Source organism: Leucoraja erinacea, chromosome 9 (assembly GCF_028641065.1).
Source record: "Leucoraja erinacea ecotype New England chromosome 9, Leri_hhj_1, whole genome shotgun sequence".
Lineage (NCBI taxonomy): Eukaryota > Metazoa > Chordata > Chondrichthyes > Rajiformes > Rajidae > Leucoraja > Leucoraja erinaceus.
The window spans coordinates 9,562,503-9,587,651 of NC_073385.1; the positions used below are offsets into that span (position 1 = coordinate 9,562,503).

The 25,149-nt window shown below is 44.1% G+C and overlaps 1 protein-coding gene across 3 annotated transcripts in view; it reads right to left on the reverse strand.

Annotated features, from left to right (window-relative positions):
• setd3 (SET domain containing 3, actin histidine methyltransferase) overlaps positions 1-25,149 on the reverse strand; it is a 121,429-nt gene that overhangs the window by 5,424 nt on the left and 90,856 nt on the right. For all 3 annotated transcript variants that reach the window (XM_055640102.1, XM_055640100.1, XM_055640101.1), the window contains exons 7-12: positions 24,307-24,365; positions 20,209-20,323; positions 17,148-17,222; positions 13,441-13,607; positions 9,897-9,982; positions 1,854-2,014 (exon numbers count right to left, since the gene is read on the reverse strand). In XM_055640102.1, coding sequence (XP_055496077.1) covers positions 1,854-2,014; positions 9,897-9,982; positions 13,441-13,607; positions 17,148-17,222; positions 20,209-20,323; positions 24,307-24,365 — 663 coding nt within the window. The remainder of the gene's footprint in view (positions 1-1,853; positions 2,015-9,896; positions 9,983-13,440; positions 13,608-17,147; positions 17,223-20,208; positions 20,324-24,306; positions 24,366-25,149) is intronic.

The following is a 25,149-nucleotide window of genomic DNA, read 5'->3' on the forward strand; positions in this document are numbered from 1 at the left end:
CTAAATTCCATGACATGGGAAAATATGAAATAAAATGTGCCCACGGGCCAAATACTCCCTAAAAGTTGAAAAAGAGTGACATTAGCAACTTGGCCGAGGAGGTAAGCTTGAAGGAACATTATGAAGGAGGAATGGCATAGAGAAGCTAAGTGGCAAATCCACATCTTAGGGCCTTGATAGAGACATGCACTGCTGCCAACTGGCAGAGAAAGGCAACTCAGTGGTGGCGCAGCGGTTAGTGCTGCTGTACCACGAGGCCATGGGTGCTGTGTGCATGGAGTTTGCACATATTCCCTGCGGGTTTCCTCCAGTTTCTTCACAGTTCCCAAGGACATTGTGACAGTTTGAATGACCATTGGAAATTCTCCAAAGACAGACACAAAATTCCGGAGTAACACAGCGCATCAAAACATCACCTATCCATTTGCTCCAGAGATGCTGCCCGACCCTCTGAGTTACTTTGGTATTTTGTGTCTATCTTTGGTATAAACCAACGTCTTGCCTGGGTCTGGACCGCGCTGGAGCTCCGGTGAGCTGTGACCGCCGAGTTCAACACCTCCGGGCTGCGGGTCAGCGGAGCGGAGCGGGCAGCGCCGACGTCAACATCGGGAGCCTGGGAGCTCCAAACCGGCGAGGCCTTGTCGGCTTCAGAAGCCGCGGTCTCCGGTAAGGAAGCCGCCGTTCCAGGTGGCCCAGCCGCTGAGAGGACTCTCCCGACGCCGGGGCAACAGCACCCGGCGAGAACGGCCAGGAACATCAGGCCTCCGTAGAGGCAATAGCGGAGGCCTCAATAGGCCTGACTTTGGGAGAACTGGGGATGGGGACTGGACATTGTGCCTTCCCCCACAGTGGTAACCATTGTGGGGGGATGATTTTTGTGTGTAAGTGATTATTTTAGTTTGTGTCCAAGGTGGCTGTCGGAAGGGAGAGTGTACGTTGGCCCGGTTTAGCTGCCGCTGCTCTCTCTTCACATTGTGTTTTTGATTTTTTTTGTCTTTGGATCGAATTCTGTCTTTAATTTGTGTATTGGTGATGTCCTTATCATTTATTTTACTCCGATTATATGTTTTTTACTGTTAAATTCTGTAAGGTGTCCTTGAGACTTTTGAAAGGCGCCCATAAATGAAATGTATTATTAAAATGTATTATTATTTTTAATTATTTATTGTAAATTCTCCTTTGGAAATGAGCTGGCTGGGGGATCGGCAGGAGATGCATGTGGCAAGGAGAAGGCAATGGGAGGGTTTGGGAGGATGGCTTACAGATGGCTTACAGATTTGATGGGTTAAATGGCTTTCTAGGTCATAGGATAATAGGAATAATTGGAAACAGCATCAACCACTATTTTTGAGAGACCAATAAATACTGAAGGCACAAACTTGCGTGGCAAGTGGAGTAACTGGATGGTTCTTTCACATACTTTGCTGGGCTCTGTGGACTGAATGGCCTTGTTCGGCACTTCAGGGGTCCCATTGTAGTCTGGTGTTATCAAATGCAATTGTTAATGGAGATAATCTTTACATGCATTGTCAAACATAACCCGCCAAATGTATACTGAGCTTCCAATTGTATATGCAAGGCAAAGACAATCATTATGCTCATCATGGCCATAGAAGGCTTTGGAGGCCAAATCAATGGATATTTCTAAGGCAGAGATAGATAGATTGGTGATTAGGATGGGAGTCAGGGGTTTTGGGGAGAAGGCAGGAGAATGGGGTTAGGAGGGAGAGATAGATCAGCCAGAATTGAATGGCTGAGTAGATTTGATGGGCCGAATGGCCTAATTCTACTCCCGTCACTCATGGACTTATCTCATCACTTACAAATTTCATTCAGATTTTCACAGAACTTACCTCGGTAGTAGTTTTATATGTCTTTAACAGGAGTGCAGCCCTGGTTTCAAGAAAGGTCCACAGTTTAATTTCATTATCCCAGCTCACAGGGAAATCAGAGTTCCCCAAGGTAAAGATCTTATCGATGACATGTTCTCGAACAAGATGTCCTTTCAATTCATCTGAAATTAAAGGTCATAATTAAGAGTATACAAACTATGATGGATCAAATACCCCAAGGCCCATTTTAACACTGGGATAACTTGAATTGATTACATTTTGAACAAGAAAACCATAACATCCTTGCCTTCGCCCCATGGTTTTTCATTACTTCTTGCACCTTTTTGCATTCGACAGCCATGCAACAAAGGACCAGGCACACACTCGTTTCTGAGGTTTGTGCAAGTGGATATATATAATTGGATGCATCTTTGCTGACTGCACATTTCTCCTTATTTGTTTTTTTTAGTTGGGGGATACAGCATGGAAACAGGCCCTTGGGCCCATCGAGTGCACACTCACCATCGATCACCTCTTCGTACTAGCTCTACGTTATCCCATTTACCCATCCACCCCCTACACACTAGTGGCAATTTACAGCGGGCCAATTAACCTGCAAACCTGCACATCTTTGGGATGTGGGACCAGAGGAGAAACCCGCGTGGTCACAGGGAGAAGTGCAAACTCCACACAGACAGCAGCCGAGGTCAGGATCGAACCCCGATCTCGACCAGCTGCGCTACTGCGCCGCCCATTGTCGTACCGACTGATCAGTTGAGAAAACTAATATTAGAGTTACCTCCTATTCATTAAAGTCAAGCTGAACTTTAACAAGTCACTTTTCAACCTTACGATCGTTGCAAACCTGACGAGGACATTACCGTTAATTGGACTTGAAAAGTTGGCATAAGTAATTACAACAGTAATCACAATTCAAAGGTGCTTCAACTGAACAATCTTTCAACTTATCAACTTAATAACAAATAAGGACTTTGCAATCTTTGTCTCAGTTAATTAGCAATGATGAAACCTAACCAAAAGACTAAATGACAGCAGAGAAAGAGACAGAGTATTGAAGGGGTCTACTTCTCCAAAGGTCAAGTGCAACACACTTTACTTGAGATCAGCTCCTCCAGCATGAAGTAATCAGGAAATAAAAGCACTAAGGATCAGCAACTGCTTTTAATTTTTGAAAAAAATACAATTAATCTCCTCGTATTGATTGATTAACGATCTATCTTACGTTACAAAGGCCGGGGCAGAAAAAAAGGCTGTATTTCATACGTACCGCTTCATTTGTTACATTGAGGCCAGGCACAGAGTTGAGGAACAGCACCTCATCTTGCATTTCGGCATTTCTGCACCATTCTAGACCTGATATAAAACTCTACATTGTAGACAGGAGGAACTGTAGATGCTGGTTTACAAAGAAGATACAAAGTGCTGGAGTAATTCAACAGGTATGCGGCATCTCTGAAATACGTGGGTGGGTAACGTTTCAGGTTGGGACCCTCGTTTAGACTAAAGAAGGGTCCCGACCTGATATGTCCCGTGCACAGGTCTTCCTGCCTGACCGGCTGAGCTATTCCAATACTTTGTGTCTTTATTGAATTCAACAACTTGAGGTAACTTGATTTCTTGGTCTGCACCTGTCATCCATCTGTGATATTGGTTGAGCACGTGTGCTTTTTTTCCTCTTAACTCCTAAGCTCCATTATCTATATTCCCATTCTCCAACTAGGAATCGGGTTAGACATTCGCGGAAACAGGTCCTTCGGCGCACCGAGTCCACGCCGACTAGCGCTCACTCCATTCCCTAGCACTATCCGACACGCTAGGGACAATTTACAATTTTACCAAAGCAAATTAGCCTATAAACGTGTAAGTCTTTGGAGTGTGGAGAAAACCGGAGCAACTGGAGAATACCCACGTGGTCACAGGGAGAACGTACAAACTCCGTGCAGACAGCACCTGGAGTCAGGATCGAACCTGGGTCTCCAGCGCTGAAAAGCACCAAATCCACTGATGTGCGCTACTCCAATCTATTGATCGATTGACTGATTGAAAGATACAATATGGAAACATGCCCCTTAATTCACGGGGTCCATCCATTTTCTCATCCACTTCCGACACACTAGGGGCAATTTACAGAGGCAAGTTAATTGACAAAGCCACACGTCTTTGGGATAATTTCGCTTTTGCTAATGTTTGAATTGAAGTCGTGCGGCGACATGGAAATGAGAAAATCTTCCAATAAGCTATATTCCCATTTTCAAAGTTATTTTATTGGTTTTCCCTTTCTTTCACATGGGATGATAATCGGTGTTTGAAGGGTGAGATTACAAGGACAGAATCTGAATCTGAATCTGAATCGGATTTGACCTGCCAATGGGCTTTACTAGCTCAAGGGTGATCTGATGGAGATAGTTAAAAACAACAAAGAGCTTTCACGGGCAAGATATTTCTACTTGTCATAGCCTTGATACTACATCAGGGCAACGGGCCTTCATGGCCAGGCCAAGAACCCTACACTTACAACAACTGGGACATGAAACTGGCACCAAACTGGTGACCCGGTATACTGTCTCAAACTATACTCGTTTTTTGTTTTGTTCATTTAGTCTAGAGATATAGAGTGGAAACAGGCCCTTCGGCCCATCGAGTCCACACCGACCTGCGATCTCAGCACACTTAAAACTATCCTTAACACTATCCTACACACACTAAGAACAAATGTTACATTTATACCAAGCCACTTAAAGCCCTGTCCCACTTTTACGACCTAATTCACGACCTATTGTGGACATTTTTCATCATGCTAGAAAAAACGTCCCGACCTACTTGATGCCACGAGTACCTACGACCTACCTACGACCCCGTGACGACCACGCTGCGAGTATGAGTCAAGGGCAAACTCGGCAGAGATCGGGAATTAGGTCGTGAAAGTGGGACAGGGGCTTAACCTGTGCTGCTTTGGAGTGTGGGAGGAAACCAAAGTTCTTGGAGAAAACCCACCCAGGTCACGGGGAGAAGATACAAACTCTGCACAGACAAGCACCCGTAGCCAGGATCGAACCCTGATCTCTGATGCTTCAAGCGCTGTGAGGCAGCAATACTACCACTGCACCACCATGCCACCCTACCACCGCTATACTATATCTGTATCGGAGATGCTTATCTAAGATGTATCTGTGTGATACTTGTACTGAACTGTATACTAGATGAATTGCACTGTACCTCGGTACCATACCATACCAAGGCACACAGGGCAGAAAATCAGAAGCACCTTTTGCACTGAAAGGACACCTGAAACTGGTTAAATTACCAACAATGATTTAATTGCGATTTCTCAGACCAAAAGTCCTGTTTGTTGGTGAAAGGCCTCGAGAGCGGCAATGAAACAAAACAAAAAAAAACGATGAATGGATTGAAGGCGACTATTTGCCAGATCTGGGTGAATGTTGGAAGAAGCTCAGGAGGCTAAACAGATGAATCATAAGCAATGTGCATCCGGAGGCAAAGATCCTGTCTCGCTAACCTGCTCAGCTTCTCTGAAGCAGCAGCACCTCAGGGGAGCACTCAGATTTACAAAAGGTATTGGCAAAGTTCCTCGTGATCAGCAATTAGTCAAACTCAGAGCAGCGCAGATTCAAGGTGAACACTACTTTTGAAGAAGAAACATGGATGAAGAGCAAAAGAAAGTGTGCACAAGCACAATTATTCCAATAGCAAGCAAAAGGGGAAGAGACAGAGGGCAGAATATATGGTTCTCAGCAATGCAGGTCAAACAGTGATAAGGTAGAACAAAAATAAAATAATGTTGGAAACACTCAGCAGGTCAGGCTGCATCTGTGGGAAGGGAAAGAGTAAATGTTTCAGGTTGGAGACCTTTTATCAGAACTTAAAAGGAGTGAAAGCTTGTGGAACGTGCACTTTTCTGGGGGTGTGTGTTGTAAGAGGAATATCTCTTACAGGGTAAAACTAGGATGGCCATGGGGATAGGCTATAAACAAGGTTATCTGGTCAATGAGTGAATGGGAGCATTTAGAGAGCAAGAACATAGACTGCATCTCAAAACTAAACTAAAACTACATCTTTACAGATCTTCCTCATAGCTCCAACTGGTTTATTTTTTGTGTAGTAAGGGACTGCAGATGCTGGTTCAAACCGAGGATAGACACAAAATGCTGGAGTAACTCAGTGGGTCAAACAGCATCTCTGGAGAAAAGGAGTAGGTGACGTTTTGGGTCGAGACCATTCTTCAGTCTGAGAGTCAGGGGAGAGGGAAACGAAAGATTGGAAGTCAGTGGATTTGTGGAGTGACTGCATTATTGGAGGGAGAGATGAGGGTTTGGAGAGAGGAACTGCATTCCCCAGCTCTGTTTACAGGAGGTTTAGTTTTGTTTCAAGATCCAGCAGGGAAACAGGCCCTTCAGCTCACCAAGTGCATTCTGGCCCACCCTGGCATTGGTGAGGCAGCAAATCTACCACTGCTCCACTGTGCCGCCCAGGTGTTTACCTTGTTCACTTCACTATGTTCAAGCGAATGGATTTCCAACAAGTGTCTTGTTAATACTGGTGGTCCTAGCATCTACTCTGATCAAGAAGGCTCATCAGCGTCTCTTCTTCCTGAGGAGACTGAAGAAGGTCCATCTGTCTCCTCAGATCCTGGTGAACTTCTACCGCTGCACCATCAAGAGCATCCTTACCAACTGCATCACAGTATGGTATGGCAACTGCTCTGTCTCCGACCGGAAGGCATTGCAGAGGGTGGTGAAAATTGCCCAACGCATCACCGGTTCCTCGCTCCCCTCCATTGAGTCTGTCCAAAGCAAGCGCTGTCTGCGGAGGGTGCTCAGCATCGCCAAGGACTGCTCTCACCCCAACCATGGACTGTTTACCCTCCTACCATCCGGGAGGCGCTACAGGTCTCTCCGTTGCCGAACCAGCAGGTCGAGGAACAGCTTCTTCCCGCGGCTGTCACTCTACTCAACAACGCACCTCGGTGACTGCCAATCACCCCCCCCCCCCCCCCCCCCCCCCCCCCCCCCCCCCGGACACTTATTATTATTTATTCAAATCATGTGCTATGTCGCTCTTCCAGGGAGATGCTGAATGCATTTCGTTGTCTCTGTACTGTACACTGACAATGACAATTAAAATTGAATCTGAATCTGAATCTGATCTGGTTTTCCAGATTGAAAGGTGCCTTTTCAGCGCAGGTTAATCCTGCAGCAAGTCCCCATATTGATAATACCTATAGGAGTAGGATTAAGCCATTCGGCCCATCAAGTCTACTCTGCCATTCAATCACGGCTGATCTATCTTTCCCTCTCAACCCTATTCTCCTGCCTTCTCCCCATAACCCCTGACACCCGTAGTAATCAAGAATCGGTCAATCGGAGCCTTTAAAATACCCAAAGACTGCCTCCACAGCCATCTGTGGCAATGAATTCCACAGATTCACCACTATCTGACTAACTAAATTCCTCCACATCTCTTTTCTAGAATTCCATCTGAGGTTATGACCTCTCGTCCTAGATTCTCCCACTGGTGGAAACACAATTCAAAGAATATAATTTTAGTACAGGGAAATGTACTACATTTTGTTTGCCCCCATCCTAATAAACTAGACAGTACATTTCTGGTCTCAAATCTGGTTTAGTTCAGAGATACAGCATGGAAACAGGCCCTTCGGCCCACCGAGTTCATACCGACTAGCGATCCCCGCTCATTAATTGCTTTGTTAGATTAACATTTATACCAAGCCAATTAACCCACAAGCCTGTGCGTCTTTGGAGTGTGGGAGGAAACCGAAGATCTCGGTGAAAACCCACGCGCTCACGGGGAGATCGTACAAATTCTGTATAGACATTACCCGTGGTCGGGATCGAACACGGGTCTCTGGTGCTGTAAGGGCTGTAACACCTCAACCACCGTGCTGCCCAAATGCGTGCATAATTCTTGTACACATTTTTGGGACGGATCTTGCTGGGCAATGCATGTTCTAATTCAAAGCCTTGAACTGGATATCCACTACAATCTATTTCTATTCATCAAGCACTTCATGGGAAAAGGTTGTGTGTGACTCGGGTCAGTGTCCTCCTTCTACACCCACGGAGAACCCCACCACCTCTCCATTTATCACTCGAAGCTGCAGTAAAGATCATTAATTTCCAGCAAGCGTGGTGCATTTTCACCAGTGTGTAATAGCCCCGCTGATGAGCAGCTTTTGCATTGCGACATTTGTTTTGAATGCCACCGTTAGAAAATATCGCCAGATGGATCAACAGATATGACGGATGTGAAATCCTTGCTCACAACCAAGGTGCCTCCAGCTAACCATTGCAGTCATGAATCAGGAAAGGAGACTGGTCAAAACAACAAGCATTCACAAATAAATATCAGTAAATGAAAACATAAGAAATTTCAGACGCTGGAATCTTGAGGAAAAACTAAATGCGGGCCAGGTAGTATCCGTTGAGGGAATGGACAAGGACAATTTGAGTCAGGACCTTTCTTCAGACCCCAAGTCAATAGTCAATAGACAATCGGTGCAAGAGTAGGCCATTCGGCCCTTCGAGCCAGCACCACCATTCAATGTGATCGTGGCTGATAATCCCCAATCAGTACCCCGTTCCTGCCTTCTCCCCATATCTCCTGACTCCGCTATTTTTAAGAGCCCTATCTAGCTCTCTTTTGAAAGCATCCAGAGAACCAGATTTTGATCATTCAATGCAAGTAATTTTCACCAAGTAAGAATGTAATGAACAGACAGGGGGATAAAAGAAAAACCCACCCGACCCAACAAACCTGCTCCACACCATCATGATCAGAACACGAGTACCTTCCCTATCCCCCTTCCCCCCTCCCCCCGTAATAAAGTTTCACTAAAAACCTTCCATACAACTAACTACTTAAGTGGAATGCAAAATCAGAACAAAAGAAGAAGAAAAAAATCAGCCCATAAATAAAGAACAGCTTACTCAAATCCCTTTAAAGCTTTTTACATGAAAAAAAAATAGATAACACTAGCAGGAAAAGACGACAATATTAATAGCAGTTCTCAATACATCTGAGTGACAAATCAGAGTAGCCTTTTAACAATTACAGTAGAGGCAATAAATAAAGGATTTTGCCACCCTTAATGCTGACCCAGTACTACTTAGGACAGTCTGAGCAATAGGAAAGGATAGTCATTGATGACTGAGGTAAATTATGTGGATGAAGAGACACAAATGAGCCAACGCACCATTACACTTCTACAGCTGAGCGCATGCTGGCCAATGTCCACAAAGGCTTGTCAGCAGCAAGTTCAAAATCTAACCAACGTTTCGATCATAAGAGTTTTTTTTCCCAGGGATGATCTCACTTCAGACATCTATTATAACTTATTCCGATTTCTCTTGAAATTCAAGAGAGCCAATTTTGGTTTCCCAACAATACCGGGGTCCTAAGTGGGAGGCAAAGGGGCACAGCTAGGAGAGCCACTGCCTCACAGTGCCAGAGACCCGGGGTTCAATCCTGAACTCCGGTGCCGTCTGCCTGGGCTGAGTCCAGACGTTCCGGGGGGTTTTTTTCTCCCGCTTCCCAAAGATGTAAAATGTGGACGAGTGTGTGAAGCTGGGGGAAAATGATGGGAATGTGGGAACAAAACAAATGGGTTAGGATAGCATTACTGTAGACACATTTGCTTGGCTGACAGCAACAGTTCGATGGGCCGAAGGGTCTTCTATTTCCGTGCTACATTCCTCTTCGTCTCTGATGCAAGAGAGTCAGAACATTTAATTGTCATATGTACCAATAAATGGAGCAATGAAATGCTTACTTTGCAGCAACATAACAGGCCTGTAAACACAAGTATAATACACAAAAGGAATCAATAAATGAATAACCCCAATGCCAATGAGAAAAATAAAACCGAGGACTGTCCATAATTCAGGTTAGTGCTGTGTAGTATTCAAGAGCCTGATGGTTGTTGGTAAGAAGCTCCTATTAATATCTAGTGCCACATCAGTCTACCCGCTCCACCCAACTGTGGAAATGGCAGGAGTTAGGTTTTACCTTCAGTCATGCTGAACACCCGGAGGAAAGCCAGCAGTTGGGCTGAGATTGGAGGCTCGCTGCAGTGCAGAGCAAATACACTGGACCTGAGGAAAGAATATGGGTAGAGTTTCGTCAATTCCGTTCAGTCACCTCATCAGCTTCAACAAGCATCTAACGGCACCAAAGTCGAGCACACTCCAAGTTTGCTTCTCTGGTAATGGAGTAAGGTTTCCACTCATAGGTTCTCGGGGCAGATTTAGGCCATCCGGCCCATCAGGTCTACTCCGCCACTCAATCATGGCTGATCTATCTTTTCGTCTTAACCCCATTCTCCTGCCTTCTCTCCATAATCCGACACCCATTACTAATCAATATTACCTACCAATTCAGTGACTAATAATGCACCTCGAGATAAAACACCACCACAGCAGGAGGATTCAGAACTGCTGTTTAAATGAATAGACAGTAAACTGATTGGGCTGTGCTATTAATGCTATTATACACCTACGATTCCATTTATTGAGCTCTCACTGGGCGAGTCTATGTCCTGCTCTGAATTGAATAAGTGGGAAATGAACCCAATGATCACTGATCATTAATGGTTCAGGCGATTTTGTCTTCCTCTCCCTGGTACTTTTGCCACTCGTCCTTCCCTCCAGGCTTGCTCTCTTTAGCTGGAAGATAAGATGAGAGCACCAGACAGCTTGGGTTTGTTGTGAATGTTACCCCTTTGACAAAGGCCTTAACAAGAAGTAGGATATACCAAGATTGTACAATACTGTGAGTGTGGAGCGAATAGAAGAAAACAGCTTAGGGTGGCACAGTGGCGCACGGGTAGTTGCTGCCTTACAGCGCCAGAGAGCTGGGTTCGATCCCAACAATGGGTGCTGCCTGGATGGAGTTTGAACGTTTCCCCCCCTCCCGATCGTGTGGGTTTTCTCCGAGATCTTCGGTTTCCTCCCACTCTTCAAGGACGTATAGGCTTGGAGGTTAATTGGCTTATTATAAATGTAAATTGTTCCGAGTATGTAGGATAGTATTAATGTGTGGGAATCACTGGCCGGTGCAGACTCGGTGGGCCGAAGGGCCTGTTTTTGCGCTGTATAAACTAAACTAAGTTCAATCTGAATTATAGCAATGGGACACACATTATGCCAGGCACAATGATTTCTTATTGAGCTGGGTAGAAGTCATGCAAGAGCATGGGGGTGTACACAGAAAAATCTCTCTTACATCACCATACAAACTGAGAGCAGGAATGGACAACATAGCATGCCAAGGAATATACTATAAGGGTTTTAGATCAATAGAAATTGTGTGCAGATACAGCAGCTAATTTTTTATTTTGGATTACCTCTGTACTTTTAACCCATCTAGTCTAATGGGTGATATACACAAAAAGCTGGAGTTACTCAGTTGATCAGACAGCATCTCTGGGAAAAAAAGAATAGGTGACGTTTCGGGTCGAGACACTTCTTCAGACTGAGAGTCAGGGGAAAGGGAAACGAGAGATTTAGATGTGACATGGAAAGATATGGAACAAACAAAAGATATTCAAAAATAATGATGATAAAGGAAACAGGCCATTGTTAACTGTGGGCAAGGTAATGGGTGTTTCTATGTAAACAGAGCTCTACGTTTTGCTTTTAGTCGAACATGGTATTAAAGTGAGGAGAACCATAACACTACGTATTATCAGCTCACACAGAACTGGTATCAGAACATGATATAAGGTAGCTTTGGCCCATTTCTGCTATGAACAATAGGACTGGCGTAAGGAAGAGACATGGTCACTTAAAGTTGTCTTTGGAAGTGATACTAAACATTAGTCAAAGCAAGTAGCAATTTGGAAAGCTTATTATATATGCTTCCTTTACTAATTATTGCGTTAATTGGTTGTGATACAGACTCTACAAGTGAAAGGGCAAGGTATGTAAAAAGTGAATACTAGAGAATTCTAAAACTGAATACAGTGGAATATGCGGCACGGTGGCACAGCGGGAGAGTTATCGTCTTACAGCGCCAGAGACCAGGGTTCGATCCTGACTATGGGTACTGTCTGAATGGAGTTAGTATGTTCTCCCCATGACCTGCGTGGGTTCTCTCCGGGAAGCTCCAGTTACCTCCCACACTCTAAAGACGTGCAGGTTTGTAGGTTAAGTGGTTTGGTATTAATGTAAATTGTCCCTAGCGTGTGTAGGATAATGTTAGTGTGCGAGGATCGCTGGTCGGCACGGAATTGGTGGGCCGAAGGGCCTATTTCTGCACTGCATCTCTAAATTAAACAAAACACTACTGTTAAAAGCACAGAATGTTTGTGGTAAGTGCAGCATTTAACGTGTGCTGACCGATTTAACACCCTGCAAGTTTCAGGGAATCACACAACACTTTGTCCTTCTCACCTGTCAGAGAGACCTTTGTGTGCACTTAAAGCTTGAGAACTGAGAGGGGAAACAGTTGTGGGGTGGAGAGAAATTGCAAATCAGTCAGTCCATGGAAGATCGCATTAACCATGCCAAAGCTTTAAGTATTAATTTAAATGCTGAGATAATAAATAGAGAACATTCTTCATCCCCTCAATTTGCCTCCAGATTCACTTTTATTAATTGAAGTACACTCAGCCTCTTCACCTAACATTATAAATTAGCTCCGATTCATGGAATCATATAAATTTACGGCACAGAAGAAGTGAACTCACTCTTGATGTCTAATACAGCTGTGAAAGAGCTACTCAAGACTAGTTCTCAGATCCCGCCCTGCAGCCTTATCGGTTATAGCCTGTGGACTGTCCATTCGCCTGCTAATTGAGCACAAGATAGACACAAAATGCTGGGAGTAACTCAGCGGGACAGGCAGCATCTCTGGAGAGAAGGAATGGGTGACGTTTCGGGTCGAGACCCTTCTTCAGACTCCAGAGATGCTGCCTGTCCAGGTGAGTTACTGCCAGCATTTTGTGTCTATCTACGGTTTAAACCAGCATCTGCTGTTCCTTCCTACACACTTATTGAACATGATGAGTGTGTGCGAATCCAACACCCTTTTCTTCAATGAGCCTTTTCTTAATTGAGCCGTCTTGATGAAGGGAACCTGGGAAATAATTATCTTAAATCTCTGCCCCCTATTTATTGGCCTCCATGCCCACGGAAAATAGGTTTTTCCTGTTTACTATATGTAGCACTTTTCAATTTGTACATCTCAATTAATTATCTTGCTGTCCTTGTTCATGAACAAACAGTTGCAACCAAGACGAAACATCGTGAACACAGGTGGGGAGGGGGTTGATAAGCAGATGGTTGGACAAAGGCCGGAGATGATAAAAAAAACAGGCAAAAGGATTAAGGTGTGAATTGTTCCGTCCCTCCTCTCTTCCAGTTTTCTTCCCTATCGCACTCCTCCACCCCCCCCCCCCCACCTGACACTCAGGCCGAAGAAGGGTCCCAGCCCGAAACACCACCAATCCAAGTTCTCCCAGCAAAGGGCTTGTTTCAGATCTCTCTCACTTCATGATTCCACAATGATGAGATGGTAAGAAAGAGAAGAACCCCCTTTATAAGATACTTACGTTGGGATCCCAGCACGTGCCAAAACCTCTGCTTTCATTGCATAGAGTCGATCACTTTTACTCACTCCCAGTTTTATCTTCACTCTATCATGAGAGTTATTGTTGAAGAAAAATCCATTGTGTATCACAAACTCAGCATTGGATCGAGTCCCATAGAAAATGTAGATCTGAAAGATTGGTAGAATCTACGTTAGTCGAGTACAGATTATCTGATAAAGTTCTGTAACGTAACATTTTGAGTCTCGGACCTGAGCATTCGGCTTATTGTGTAGATTGAAACAATGTGCAGAGGGGATCTCCTCTCCAAATGACAATTTGGAAGTCTTAGCTTGAGTTGCAAACGTACACTATCTGTACACTGTGGACAGCTCGATTGTAATCATGTATTGTCTTTCTGCTGACTGCTAAGCACGCAACAAAAACAGTTTTACTGTGACCATAAACTAAACTCAACTCAAACTTCAATGGACTTTTCAATATGATTCAGGGATTTGCAGTCTTTTGCATTCCTTTCCTCAGAGAAGTCTAAACCTAAAAATAAAAATTACTGTAAACAACTTAAAAAAGAAAAAAACCTTTTAAAAAAAAATGAGTGAAAAAAGCAACAATATAGATGAACTAAGTTTCCAAACTTTCTACTGACAAAAATGGTAAGTGTACTTATGTTACAATATTTGGACTTTAATAGTCCAAACGGCCTGTCTCACTAGGTGATTTTTTTTAGGCGACTGCCGGCATCTACGACAATGGAATTCACCGAAGTCAGCACCGGCGACAACCTACGTCACTCTGTGGCAGAGAGTTCCGGAGATTCACCTGGCGACTGTGTGAAAAAAGTTCTTCTCATCTCGGTTTTAACGTCAGCACCTACATCACGAGAAGATAAGCCCACAGTCGCCGAAAAGTTTTGAACATTTCAAAATCCAGTGGCGACCAGAAAAACTCTACGACTCTTTGGGCGACTGAGGAGACGACTCACGACCGTACAGGCGACACCCCGGCGACCGTGTGGCGGCAGCCTAGTCGCCTAAAAAATCGCCTAAGTGGAACAGGCCCTTAACGCCCTATCATCTTTAATCTCACACATGTTAGATCATGATCCAGATTGACACCTTAGAGCAGTTCTAAGACAGTGCTGTACCACAGAACCTTGGACTATCCTTGATCAGACTTTATTGCCTTTATCTTGCACTAAACATTATTCCCTTACAATGTATCTGTACACTGTGAATGGCTCGCTTGTAATCATGTATTGTCTTTCCGCTGACTGGTTAGCATGCAACAAAAGCTTTTCACAGTACCTCGGTACACGTGACAATAAAACTCAACTCAACTACCAGAGGAGCAGCCTACTGATTGGGACTTTTAAACTGATGCCCATCTGCCCTCCCTCATGGTGGTAAAAGATCACCTCGCTCCATTTAGAGAGGAGCATGGGAGGTTCTTGTCTCTATTCTGGTCATTATTTATCTCATGGAATCACAGTCAGAGTTATACAGCGTGGAAGCTGGCCTCTCCACACATCTCATCCATGCCGACCAAGGTGTCCTTCTTGTGTAATACTATTTGCTGGCATTTTGCCCCTATCCCTCTGAACTTTATCTATCCACGTACCTGTACAAATGTCCTAACCAAAACACAGATGATTTTGTTTTCTTTCATTGCTCACAGGAGGGACATGTTTGCTTCCAATTAGCCATCACAGTTCCCACCTTAGTACAACATCAACATTTAACATCACTAGCTGCAAAGCAATTTGGACGATGCCAACACCACATACAAAGGCATGTTATAACTACTTTCATGAGATGTTATTGGCAGTAACCCTTTCGTCCGCTGAGACCTTAAGATTCAGAATTTTCTTCCTAAAGCTTACAGGTTTTCAACCTTTTCATTCATAAGAAGATGCTTCTTATAACCAAATCTTGGTCAGCTGCAGTAATATTTCTGTTCATGACTTGTCAAGTTTTGTTTAATAACATTGCTATTCAGTGCCTTGAGACCTTTTACATTGTCCAAGGCTCTCAATAAATAGAAGCTATCATTACTAAATTCCTGCTTTCATTTATTTAAAATTTAAAACAGATTCTCATCCTGTCTCTTTAAAATTATCATTCACAGACAGCCTATTTAAGTGTATTCATCATTTATATGAGCTATATTAAGACTAGGAATTTGCTGAAGGTCTTTACACTGGGGTGGTTAAGAAGATCCAAATACAGTCATTTACTTTGTTCGGCGATTAGTTAATTAGGTGGTGATTGGCAATATTGTGTAGGTACCATTCATATTTCTTCGTGCCAATGCACTTTTGTGTATTAGCTATCAACTTAAAAATTCATCAAACAAAAAGATTCGACCAAAATGATAATTTCTGCATTAAAAATATCTATTGACTGGTCCCCACAGCCGTTTGTGGCAATTAATTCCACAGATTCACTATCCTCTAAAGAAATTCTTTATCTTCTTTCTAAAGGTACACCCTTTTATTCTGAGGCTACGGCCTCTGGTCCGAGACACTCCTGCTTGTGGAAACATTCTCTCTACATCCATTCTATCCAGACTCTTCAGACTGAAGAGTCTGAACTTGTCATGAACAGACTGTACAGACACTGCACTTTCATGAGACATTTTAGGTTCTAACCCCAATTCAATGGATCATTTAGGCAACATACGAAAACCGTGAAAAGTGATACTGAAATGGTAATAGCAAGCAAATTTAGTGCAAAAAAAATCAAATACAATCATCGTTACGGTGAAGGTTAAGATTTAAAGCATTAAGATGAACTGGTCAAATCAATATTTTCCAATTGCAAAAATTCTGTCGTCCTATTTGTCAAAGGTTAGGTGTAATTATTTTTTTTTCACTCAACCTATTGCTGAAAGAGTGGATATCGTGGTTTATTGTTCATCCCCAAATATGCAACACAACATTTATATATTGGAGATGAAATCAAAAAGTGCTGGAGTAACTCAGCAGGTCAGGCAGCATCTGTGGAGAACATGGATAGGTGATGTTTCGGGTTGGGACCCTTCTTTAGACCCCTGTTTGAAGAAGAATCCCGATCCAAAATGTCACCCATCCATGTTTTTCAGGGACGCTGCCTGATCTGCCGAGTTACTCCAGCACTCTATGTCTTCTTTTGTAAATCAGTGCTTGCAGTTCCTTGTTTACACACTTCTTTACTGAAATTCACACCAGTGAAACGGAATATCCGGTCCAAATGTGTACGAGGGAACTGCAGATGCAAGTTTCCACCGATGATGATTGACATAAAATGCTGGAGTAACTCAGCGTGTTGGGCAGCATCTCTGGAGAAAAAGAAATAGGTGACGTTTCGGGTCAAGACCTTTCTTCGGACTGAGAGGGTCGCAGTCTGAAGGAGGTTCCAACCCAAAACGTCACTTATATAATTTCTCCAGAGATGCTGCCTGACCCACTGAGTTACTCCAGCATTTTGTGCATATCCAATCCAAATGATGCGATCTGACATTGGGGATTCATGCAAACTTTTGCCTCTGTTAACTTTAACTAATTTATTAAAACAATCTTGTAAACGTAGAAACGGATTCCCAGCTTACTCATCTGTCAGCACAAGTCCTTTTTCCTTTCCGACAAATGCCATTACAGTAATGGAATGATATTAATGCGGTTTTCTTGACAAATCCTTCGGGAAGAATGGAACCTCCAGTTTTTTCCCCCTTACCTGATCTCCAGCTTTGTAATCCTGCAGAGCTACACATTCGCATCTGTCATCCTCCAGGTTGTAGCCAGTTGTGATCTACAAAGAGAAAGGCCAAGAGTACACTTGGTGAATAAAGAGTGTATCACAGCAGACAGGGACCTCCCATGTTTTTATAATTTAAAATTACCCGTGCCTGTAAAACACTCAGAAGGGGAAACGTACTTTACTTCCACATATTACAAGACATTTCAAAACGAAAGCTTATGCATACTTTGGACAAAATTTAAATGCATACTTGGTTTTGATCTCCTCAGCCATCCTTTTCTATTTTCCATTTGTAACAAATAACATTAATGACACAAAATGATGTTGAATGAAACAACGCTGTGTTGTTCTGCATGAACGGCTGTGGGTTGAAAGTCATGTGGAATATCTTGCTGTGTGCATGACTCACAAGCACACACCCATTGATTTCCCATCCAACTAGCCCAGGGGTTCCCCAACCTTTTTCGTCCCGTTTACCCCTGGCAACTTTAACAGCACACAAGAATGTTGTTTCACTTATTTATGAACAACTAATGATGAACAGACAACAGTATACCAGAACCAAACACAGTCAGTCAATGAGAAATCATATGTGTACAAATCCCGAATCAACAAATTTACCCCCTGGGTAGGCGAAATTTACCCCAGGTTGGGAACCCTTGAACTAGCAGAAGAGTAGTATCCTGACCGTTAACCCTTCTATCGTGGCAAAAGTGCACTTAGTGGCCACATTCAAGTGTTATCATTTGCTTTAGGAAAACAGGGTCTGCTCTGCCATTCAATTACTTCATGATTGATGGTGCTTATCGACTACCTTTGCTCCTTCGTGATACCAAACAAAAACTTTCCTCTCATATCCCAAGGACGTATTCCTGTTCTTCCAATCTACCTTGTTATGCCTGTTGAACTTTTTTTGAATCTGTTTTCTCTAAAGCTGCAACACTATATTCTGCACTCTGTTTATTTGATCTTTTACATTTACACTATCTGATTTAGTTTAGTTTAGAGATACAGCGCAGAAACAGGTCCTTCGGCTCACTGGGTCCGCGCTGACCAGCGATCCCCGCACATTAACACTATCCTACACCCACTAGGGACTATGTTTACATTTATCAAGCCAATCTACAAACCTGTACGTCTTTGGAGTGTGGGCGGAAACTGAAGATCTTGGAGAAAACCTACGCAGGTCACGGGGAGAACGTAAAAACTCCGTACAGACAGCATTAACCATAACCCTAACGCAAGGTATTGAACCAGGGTCTCTGGTGCTGCATTCCTTGCAAGGCAGCAACTCTACCGCTGCGCCACCATATCCGCCCATACTTATGTATGGTACAATTTGCCAGGATAGCATGCAAAACCAAATGTTTCACTGTATGTTTGTACATGTGATAAGAATAAACCAATACTAATCTCAATACCCAAACTTCTGTCCCGAAATCGCCATTAGTCCCAATATCCACAGTCATTTGAGGAAGAATTTAACTATGTGTGATGAAAGAGGGGCAGCATGGTGGCAGAGCGGTAGAGTTGTTGCCTTACAGCGTGAGAGACCCGGGTTCGATACTGACCATGGGCACTTGTCTGTACGGAGTTTGTACATTCTCCCTGTGACCTGCGTGGGTTTTCTCCGGGAAGCTCCAGTTTTCTCCCACACTCCAAAGACGTACAGGTGTATAGATTAATTGGTTTAGTATGAATGTAAATGGTCCCTAGTGTGTGAAGGGAAGAGTTAATGTGCGGTGATCGCTGGTCGGCATGGACTCGGTGGGCCGAAGGGCCTGTTTGCACGCTGTATCTCAAAACTAAACATGAAATGCTTTCCCTTGCCTTCCTCAGTGTCCAGGCCCAGTTTTGGGATTACAAATCTCTTTCTTTATTGCCACATCATAGGAAAGGGCTTCTTTTTTTATCTGTCCTGTTGAAACTTTTAGAAACATAGAAAATAGGTGCAGGAGTAGGCCATTCGGCCCTTTGAGCCTGCACTGCATTCAATATGATCATGGCTGATCATCCAACTCAGTATCCTGTACCTGACCTCTCTCCATACCCCCTGATCCCTTTAGCCACAAGGGCCACATCTAACTCCCTCTTAAATATAGCCAATGAACTGGCCTCAACTACCTTCTGTGGCAGAGAATTCCAGAGATTCACCACTCTCTGTGTGAAAAATGTTTTCCTCATCTCGGTCCTAAAAGATTTCCCCCTTATCCTTAAACTGTGACCCCTTGTTCTGGACTTCCCCAACATCGGGAACAATCTTCCTGCATCTAGCCTGTCCAAACCCTTAAGAATTTTGTAAGTTTCTATAAGATCCCCCCCTCAATCTTCTAAATTCTAGCGAGTACAAGCCGAGTCTATCCAGTCTTTCTTCATATGAAAGTCGTGACATCCCAGGAATCAGTCTGGTGAACCTTCTCTGTACTCCCTCTATGGCAAGAATGTCTTTCCTCAGATTAGGAGACCAAAACTGTATGCAATACTCCAGGTGTGGTCTCACCAAGACCCTGCACAACTGCAGTAGGACCTCCCTGCTCCTATACTCAAATACTTTTGGAAGAAACTTGACAGTGTCGATTAAAAGTAGATGGCAAGTGAGATTCCACCATCACAGTGGTTAAGCTGTGGGACAAGTCATGCTGAACTGCTTAGAAACCAGACAGTTCACTGTTGACTGCAATAACAAGATTATAAAACACAGATAGCCATTTAACTTTATCGGAAATAGAATGGTGAAATGTCATCAATGGGCCGTTTCCAGGAAGAAGTACTAAATGCTCAGTTTAAAGAGAGGTTCAAAACATGGAGTGTGGCTATATGGTTTATAGAGTCATACAGCACAGAAACAGGTACTTCAGCCCAAATTCGGCCCGTATCCCTCGACAACTTTCCAATCCATTTACGTGTCAAAATGTCTTTTAGATGTTGTGATAGAACCTGCCTCAGCTCGTTCCATATACCCACCACCCTCTGTGCGAAATTAACCTGTAGATAGAATTAAGCTTGTCAAACTTTGTAAGTAGGGGTTTTCACTTACCAAGCCATTGGTGTGATTACACATATCCCACAAAGGTATCAGGGCCAAAGTGACCCGGGATCCATCCTCAGTTGGAATTTGGTTCTGACGGGTCATGACTGACGATACCGCCCACCTGTCACAACACATAAAAAGCAGCAGTCGTGAAATTGGATGTGTGCATTGGCGAGTGCATATGAAACTTGAACATTTTCACACATGTATATGGGGCTGTGTTGTCTTGAATGGAACGTGTGAATGTCTCATGCACAAAGTACCAAATCTTCATAAGTTCATACAATCATGTGTCATAGGAGCCGAATGATGCCATTCTGCCCATCATGTCTACTCCACCATTTGATCATGGCTGATCGATCTTTCCCTCTCAATCTCATTCACCTGCCTTCTCCCCATAACCTTTGGCACCCGTAATAAATCAAGAACCTGTCAATCACCACTTTAAAAAAATACCAAATGACTTGGCATCCACATCCGCCTGTGGCAATGAATCACTCTCTGGCTAAAGAAATTCCTCTTTTTCTTCTTTCTAAAGGTACGTCCTTTTATTCTGAGGCTGTGGCCTCTGGTCCTAGACTCTCCCACTAATGGGAGTATTGTGTGCAGTTTTGGTCCCCTAATTTGAGGAAGGACATTCTTGCTATTGAGAGAGTGCAGCGTAGGTGTACAAGGTTAATTCCCGGGATGACGGGACTGTCATATGCTGAGAGAATGGAGCAGCTGGGCTTGTATACTCTGGAGTATGGAAGGATGAGAGGGTATATTATTGAAACATATAAGATTGTTAAGAGTTTGGACACGCTAGAGGCGGGAAACATGTTCCCGATGTTGGGTGAGTCCAGAACCAGGAGCCACAGTTTAAGTATAAGGGGCAAGCCATTTAGAACGGAGATGAGGAAACACCTTTTCACACAGAAAGTTGTGAGTCTGTGGAATTCTCTGCCTCAGAAGGCGGTGGAGGCCGGTTCTCTGGATACTTTCAAGAGATAGCTAGATAAGGCTCTTAAAGATAGCGGAGTCAGGGGATATGGGGAAAAGGCAGGAACGGGGTACTGATTGTGGATGATCAGCCATGATCACATTGAATGGCGGTGCTGTCTCGAAGGGCCGAATGGCCTACTCCTGCACCTATTGTCGATTGTCTAATGGAAACATCCCCTCCACAACCACCCTATCTAGGCCTTTCATCAAATTTTCCAGCAAAAGCTTCCAAAAACATTCCTCTCTTGACATTTACCACCTATGTTTTACAAATCTCACTTTGTATTTTGCCTTCCTTGGAAGGCCATGACAGCCAATGAAGGAAGCAGTGCATAAAGACATGTTGCTGCATTTACACCATGTCGGTATGTGTTCAGACACAAGATCTGATTTACGAGTGGACATACCATTGTTGGAAAGCACCCAATTGTAAATTACATTGTACATTCAGTGTACACACACTGCCATTGTTTCCCCATGCTTATTATTTTGTTTACAGTGTATTATGTTTACATATTCTGTTACATGCTGCATGTAGGAATTTCATTGTTCTATCTGGGACATATGACAAGAAAACACTCTTGACTCACTCTTGGCATTTCATAAAGTATATTCTGCACACTGTATTTTCCTCTTTGCTCTACCTATTGGACCTGAATTTGATGAGTTTGTATTTATGTACAGTATTATCTGGTCCGATCGGATACCACACAAAGCAAAGCTTTTGACTGTACCTTGCTACACGTGAGAATAAAGCTAAACACAAGTATGTGTGCTTGTGAGCATGATTATGAAGAGGGGTTCAGACCCGAAATGTCACCCACCTGCCCCCCCCCCCCCCCCCCCCCCCCCCCCCCCCCCCCCCCCCCCCCCCCCCCCCCCCCCCCCCCCCCCCCCCCCACCCCCCCCCCCCCCCCCCCCCCCCCCCCCCCCCCCCCCCCCCCCGAGGTGCTGCCTAACACACTGAGTTACTCCAGCACTTTATACCTATCTTCCATAAATGCTTCAGCTCAACATCACATAATTATTGAAGGATGATGCACAATGATATCCAGGTTAAGCTGAGATGAGAAGAAATCTCTTCACTGAGAGAGCTCACAACCTTTGGCATTTACTGCTTCTGAGATTTGTGGTTTATGGCATATGACCGGCAAGTACATTCAAAGTCAGTCGATATTTTTTGGCACTGAAGGGAGCAAAATAATATTTTGATATGGCATGACAGTGTAGCTGAGGTAAATGGCCATAATCACACAGACACAGGGAATGGAGTCAAAAGCCAGATCAACCTGTCCCACTGCCATTACTTATGCCAAGACCACAGAGGACATCATTGCAAGATGACTTTGCCAGTTACACTTTCTTCCCAAGTCTCTCATTACTTGTCTGCATTTCCAAAATGTTGAATGGTCTCATCCTAAATACAGGCAAATGGGACTGGCTGGGTTATCAAACATTTTTTTCAGGTACACAATAAATCCTAAGGGGCAGAAAGGTAGATCAATGGAAGGATTAGTCCCAGGATGCAGAAGAGGTCTGATTCCTTCTACCCCTACCTCCTGCCTCCATGACGAAGCTCGCCTTTGTCAGATATTTACATAACCTTTCAACATCAATAACGGTAGACAAAAATGCTGGAGAAACTGATCAGTCTGAAGAAGGGTTTCGGCCGGAAACGTTGCCTATTTCCTTCGCTCCATAGATGCTGCCGCACCCGCTGAGTTTCTCCAGCATTTTTGTCTCCCTTCGATTTTCCAGCATCTGCAGTTCCTTCTTGAACAACATCAATAACATATTTAAAACACATCTCAACCCATGGCCAAGAATGAAATAACTGTAATACACTCAGGATATGCCAGGCGTTTGGAGTCATGGAGCCCGATAGCACGGAAACCTAACCTTCCTCCCAACTTTTCCGTGCTGACCAAGATGCCGACCGCAGCCGGCACCATTTGCCTGTATTTGGGACTAAACCTTTTCTATCCATGTACCTGTCCAAAGGCCTTTCAAATGAAGTCATTGTTTAAATGACTTTCCAAGAAATTACTGATAACAATCAACCAGAGAAATTACCCTGCCACTAAATTCCAAGTGAGCCGATATTTACCCAACATTTTTAGTGCTTTTTATTAGCTCTAAAAATAATGACTGCATCTGGTGTTCATGAAACAGGCAAGAAGTGAGAAATCTGGAGAAAGCGTTGAATATTGATTTCTCCAACTTCAAGTAACCCTTGCATCTCCTCTCTCCTTGTCCCTCCCCGATCCTAGTCACAGTCGCCCTGTTGAGTTTCACTGGCTGTATAACTCGTTATTCACCGAGCCTACAGCCAACAATGGACCATTGTGGGCTCCACCTTTCCTTGATCATTGTTACTTTTTGCACACCTATCATTCATTTGTTTTACATCCCTCTCTATTGCCATCTAGATCTCTCGTTTCCCTTTCTCGTGACTCTCAATCTGAAGAAGGGTCTCGATCCGAAACGTCACCTATTCCTTTTCCCCAGAGATGCGGCCTGATCTGCTCAGTTGCTCCAGATCTTTGTGTCTGTCTTTGGTTCAAACCAGCATCTGCAGTTCCTTCCTGCACGTGGAGAAAACTGTAACTGTTTTCCAAAGATGTCCTTTACGATCGATCGCAAGAACATCAGTGGGACATCCTGCTCCACGCGTTTCTCCACTATTCAACTTGAAGGCATGCAATGAACTTCAAAGGTAACATGTCTGCTGCCAAGCCCAACAGCTACACGCGGAACAAGTCTGACAAACCAGAAAGTGTCCTCTGCAGGCTGCCAAACCTCAGACTCGTATCTAGGATTTGCATTTGGAGGAAAGAGGACTTGGGAGGTCGTTGCTTTTGATAAGTGCTATATTTCACTCATTCGCAGAGCATTTCAGACAACGCATTTTACATCTTTGGTTGGCCGGCCGGAGAGCTGATGAAATAAATGGATTGCAAGTGCACAGGGGTCCATATTATTAAAATAAGGTGGTAGCTTCACACACATGCCTCAGAAAATATCTCACGCCATTGTGCTGACACTTAAAAAAGAGAGCAAATATTTTCCTTTTTTAAAAAAAAACATGTTCTCCTTTAACGCTTGCTTTTAAATACCGACCTGTAGTCGTCAAAGGTGAAGGATTCCTTCAAGGGCAGCTTGCTTGCGTTCGGATGGGTCTGGGAATCAAGACATGAATGGGGAAGGGTCAGGGGGGGCCAATGACAGGGGACAAACAGGACAGAGAAAGAGAGAAAAACGGAGGGGGGGGGGGGGGGGGGGGGGAAAAAAAGAGAAGCATAAGTCAGTCAACAGAATTTCATTACTTAGCAGCCTAACAGATACTAACAAGAGCCAAATGTAGCAAGAGGAGTCCAGTGGAGCTGTGGCAGGATCATCGTGCCATAATGCTCCCATACATCACTGTCAACTTAATTTGTTGTGCCCAGCAGCTGTCATAAATCTGCTCCATCAACTGCTGCAAGCAGAACCCACCAGCAATACAAAAATAAAACTTAGTGCCTGTGACAGTAACGCAATCTGCTGCCAACAAGTCCTTCAGCAGCCCACCGAATGTCACCTCGCTTCCTAAAAACATTCACTTGTTGACACTGGCAGGGGCCCCGGAGATGGATTTTTTTTTTTCTCTTTCCTCTTTTACGAACTGGGAGTCTTTCCTTGCGCTGAGCTCTGATGCAGTACTACTGTCAGTGGCACTCTGTGTAGCGTGCAATTTCTTCCTTGATGCATTAGCATCAGAAGTTGGGGTAATTCATCATCTCACTCAATAGTATATTGGCTGGCATCAGGAGTACAGTCGTGGAGGGGGGGGGGGGGGGGGGGGGGGGGGGGGGGGGGGGGGGGTGGGTTGTGGAAACTGAGGCTTAAGTAGCTGCTCTCCAAATCAATTATATACAACACAAGCCGGCACAGATAATGCAATTTCGGCCAAACTACAGATCA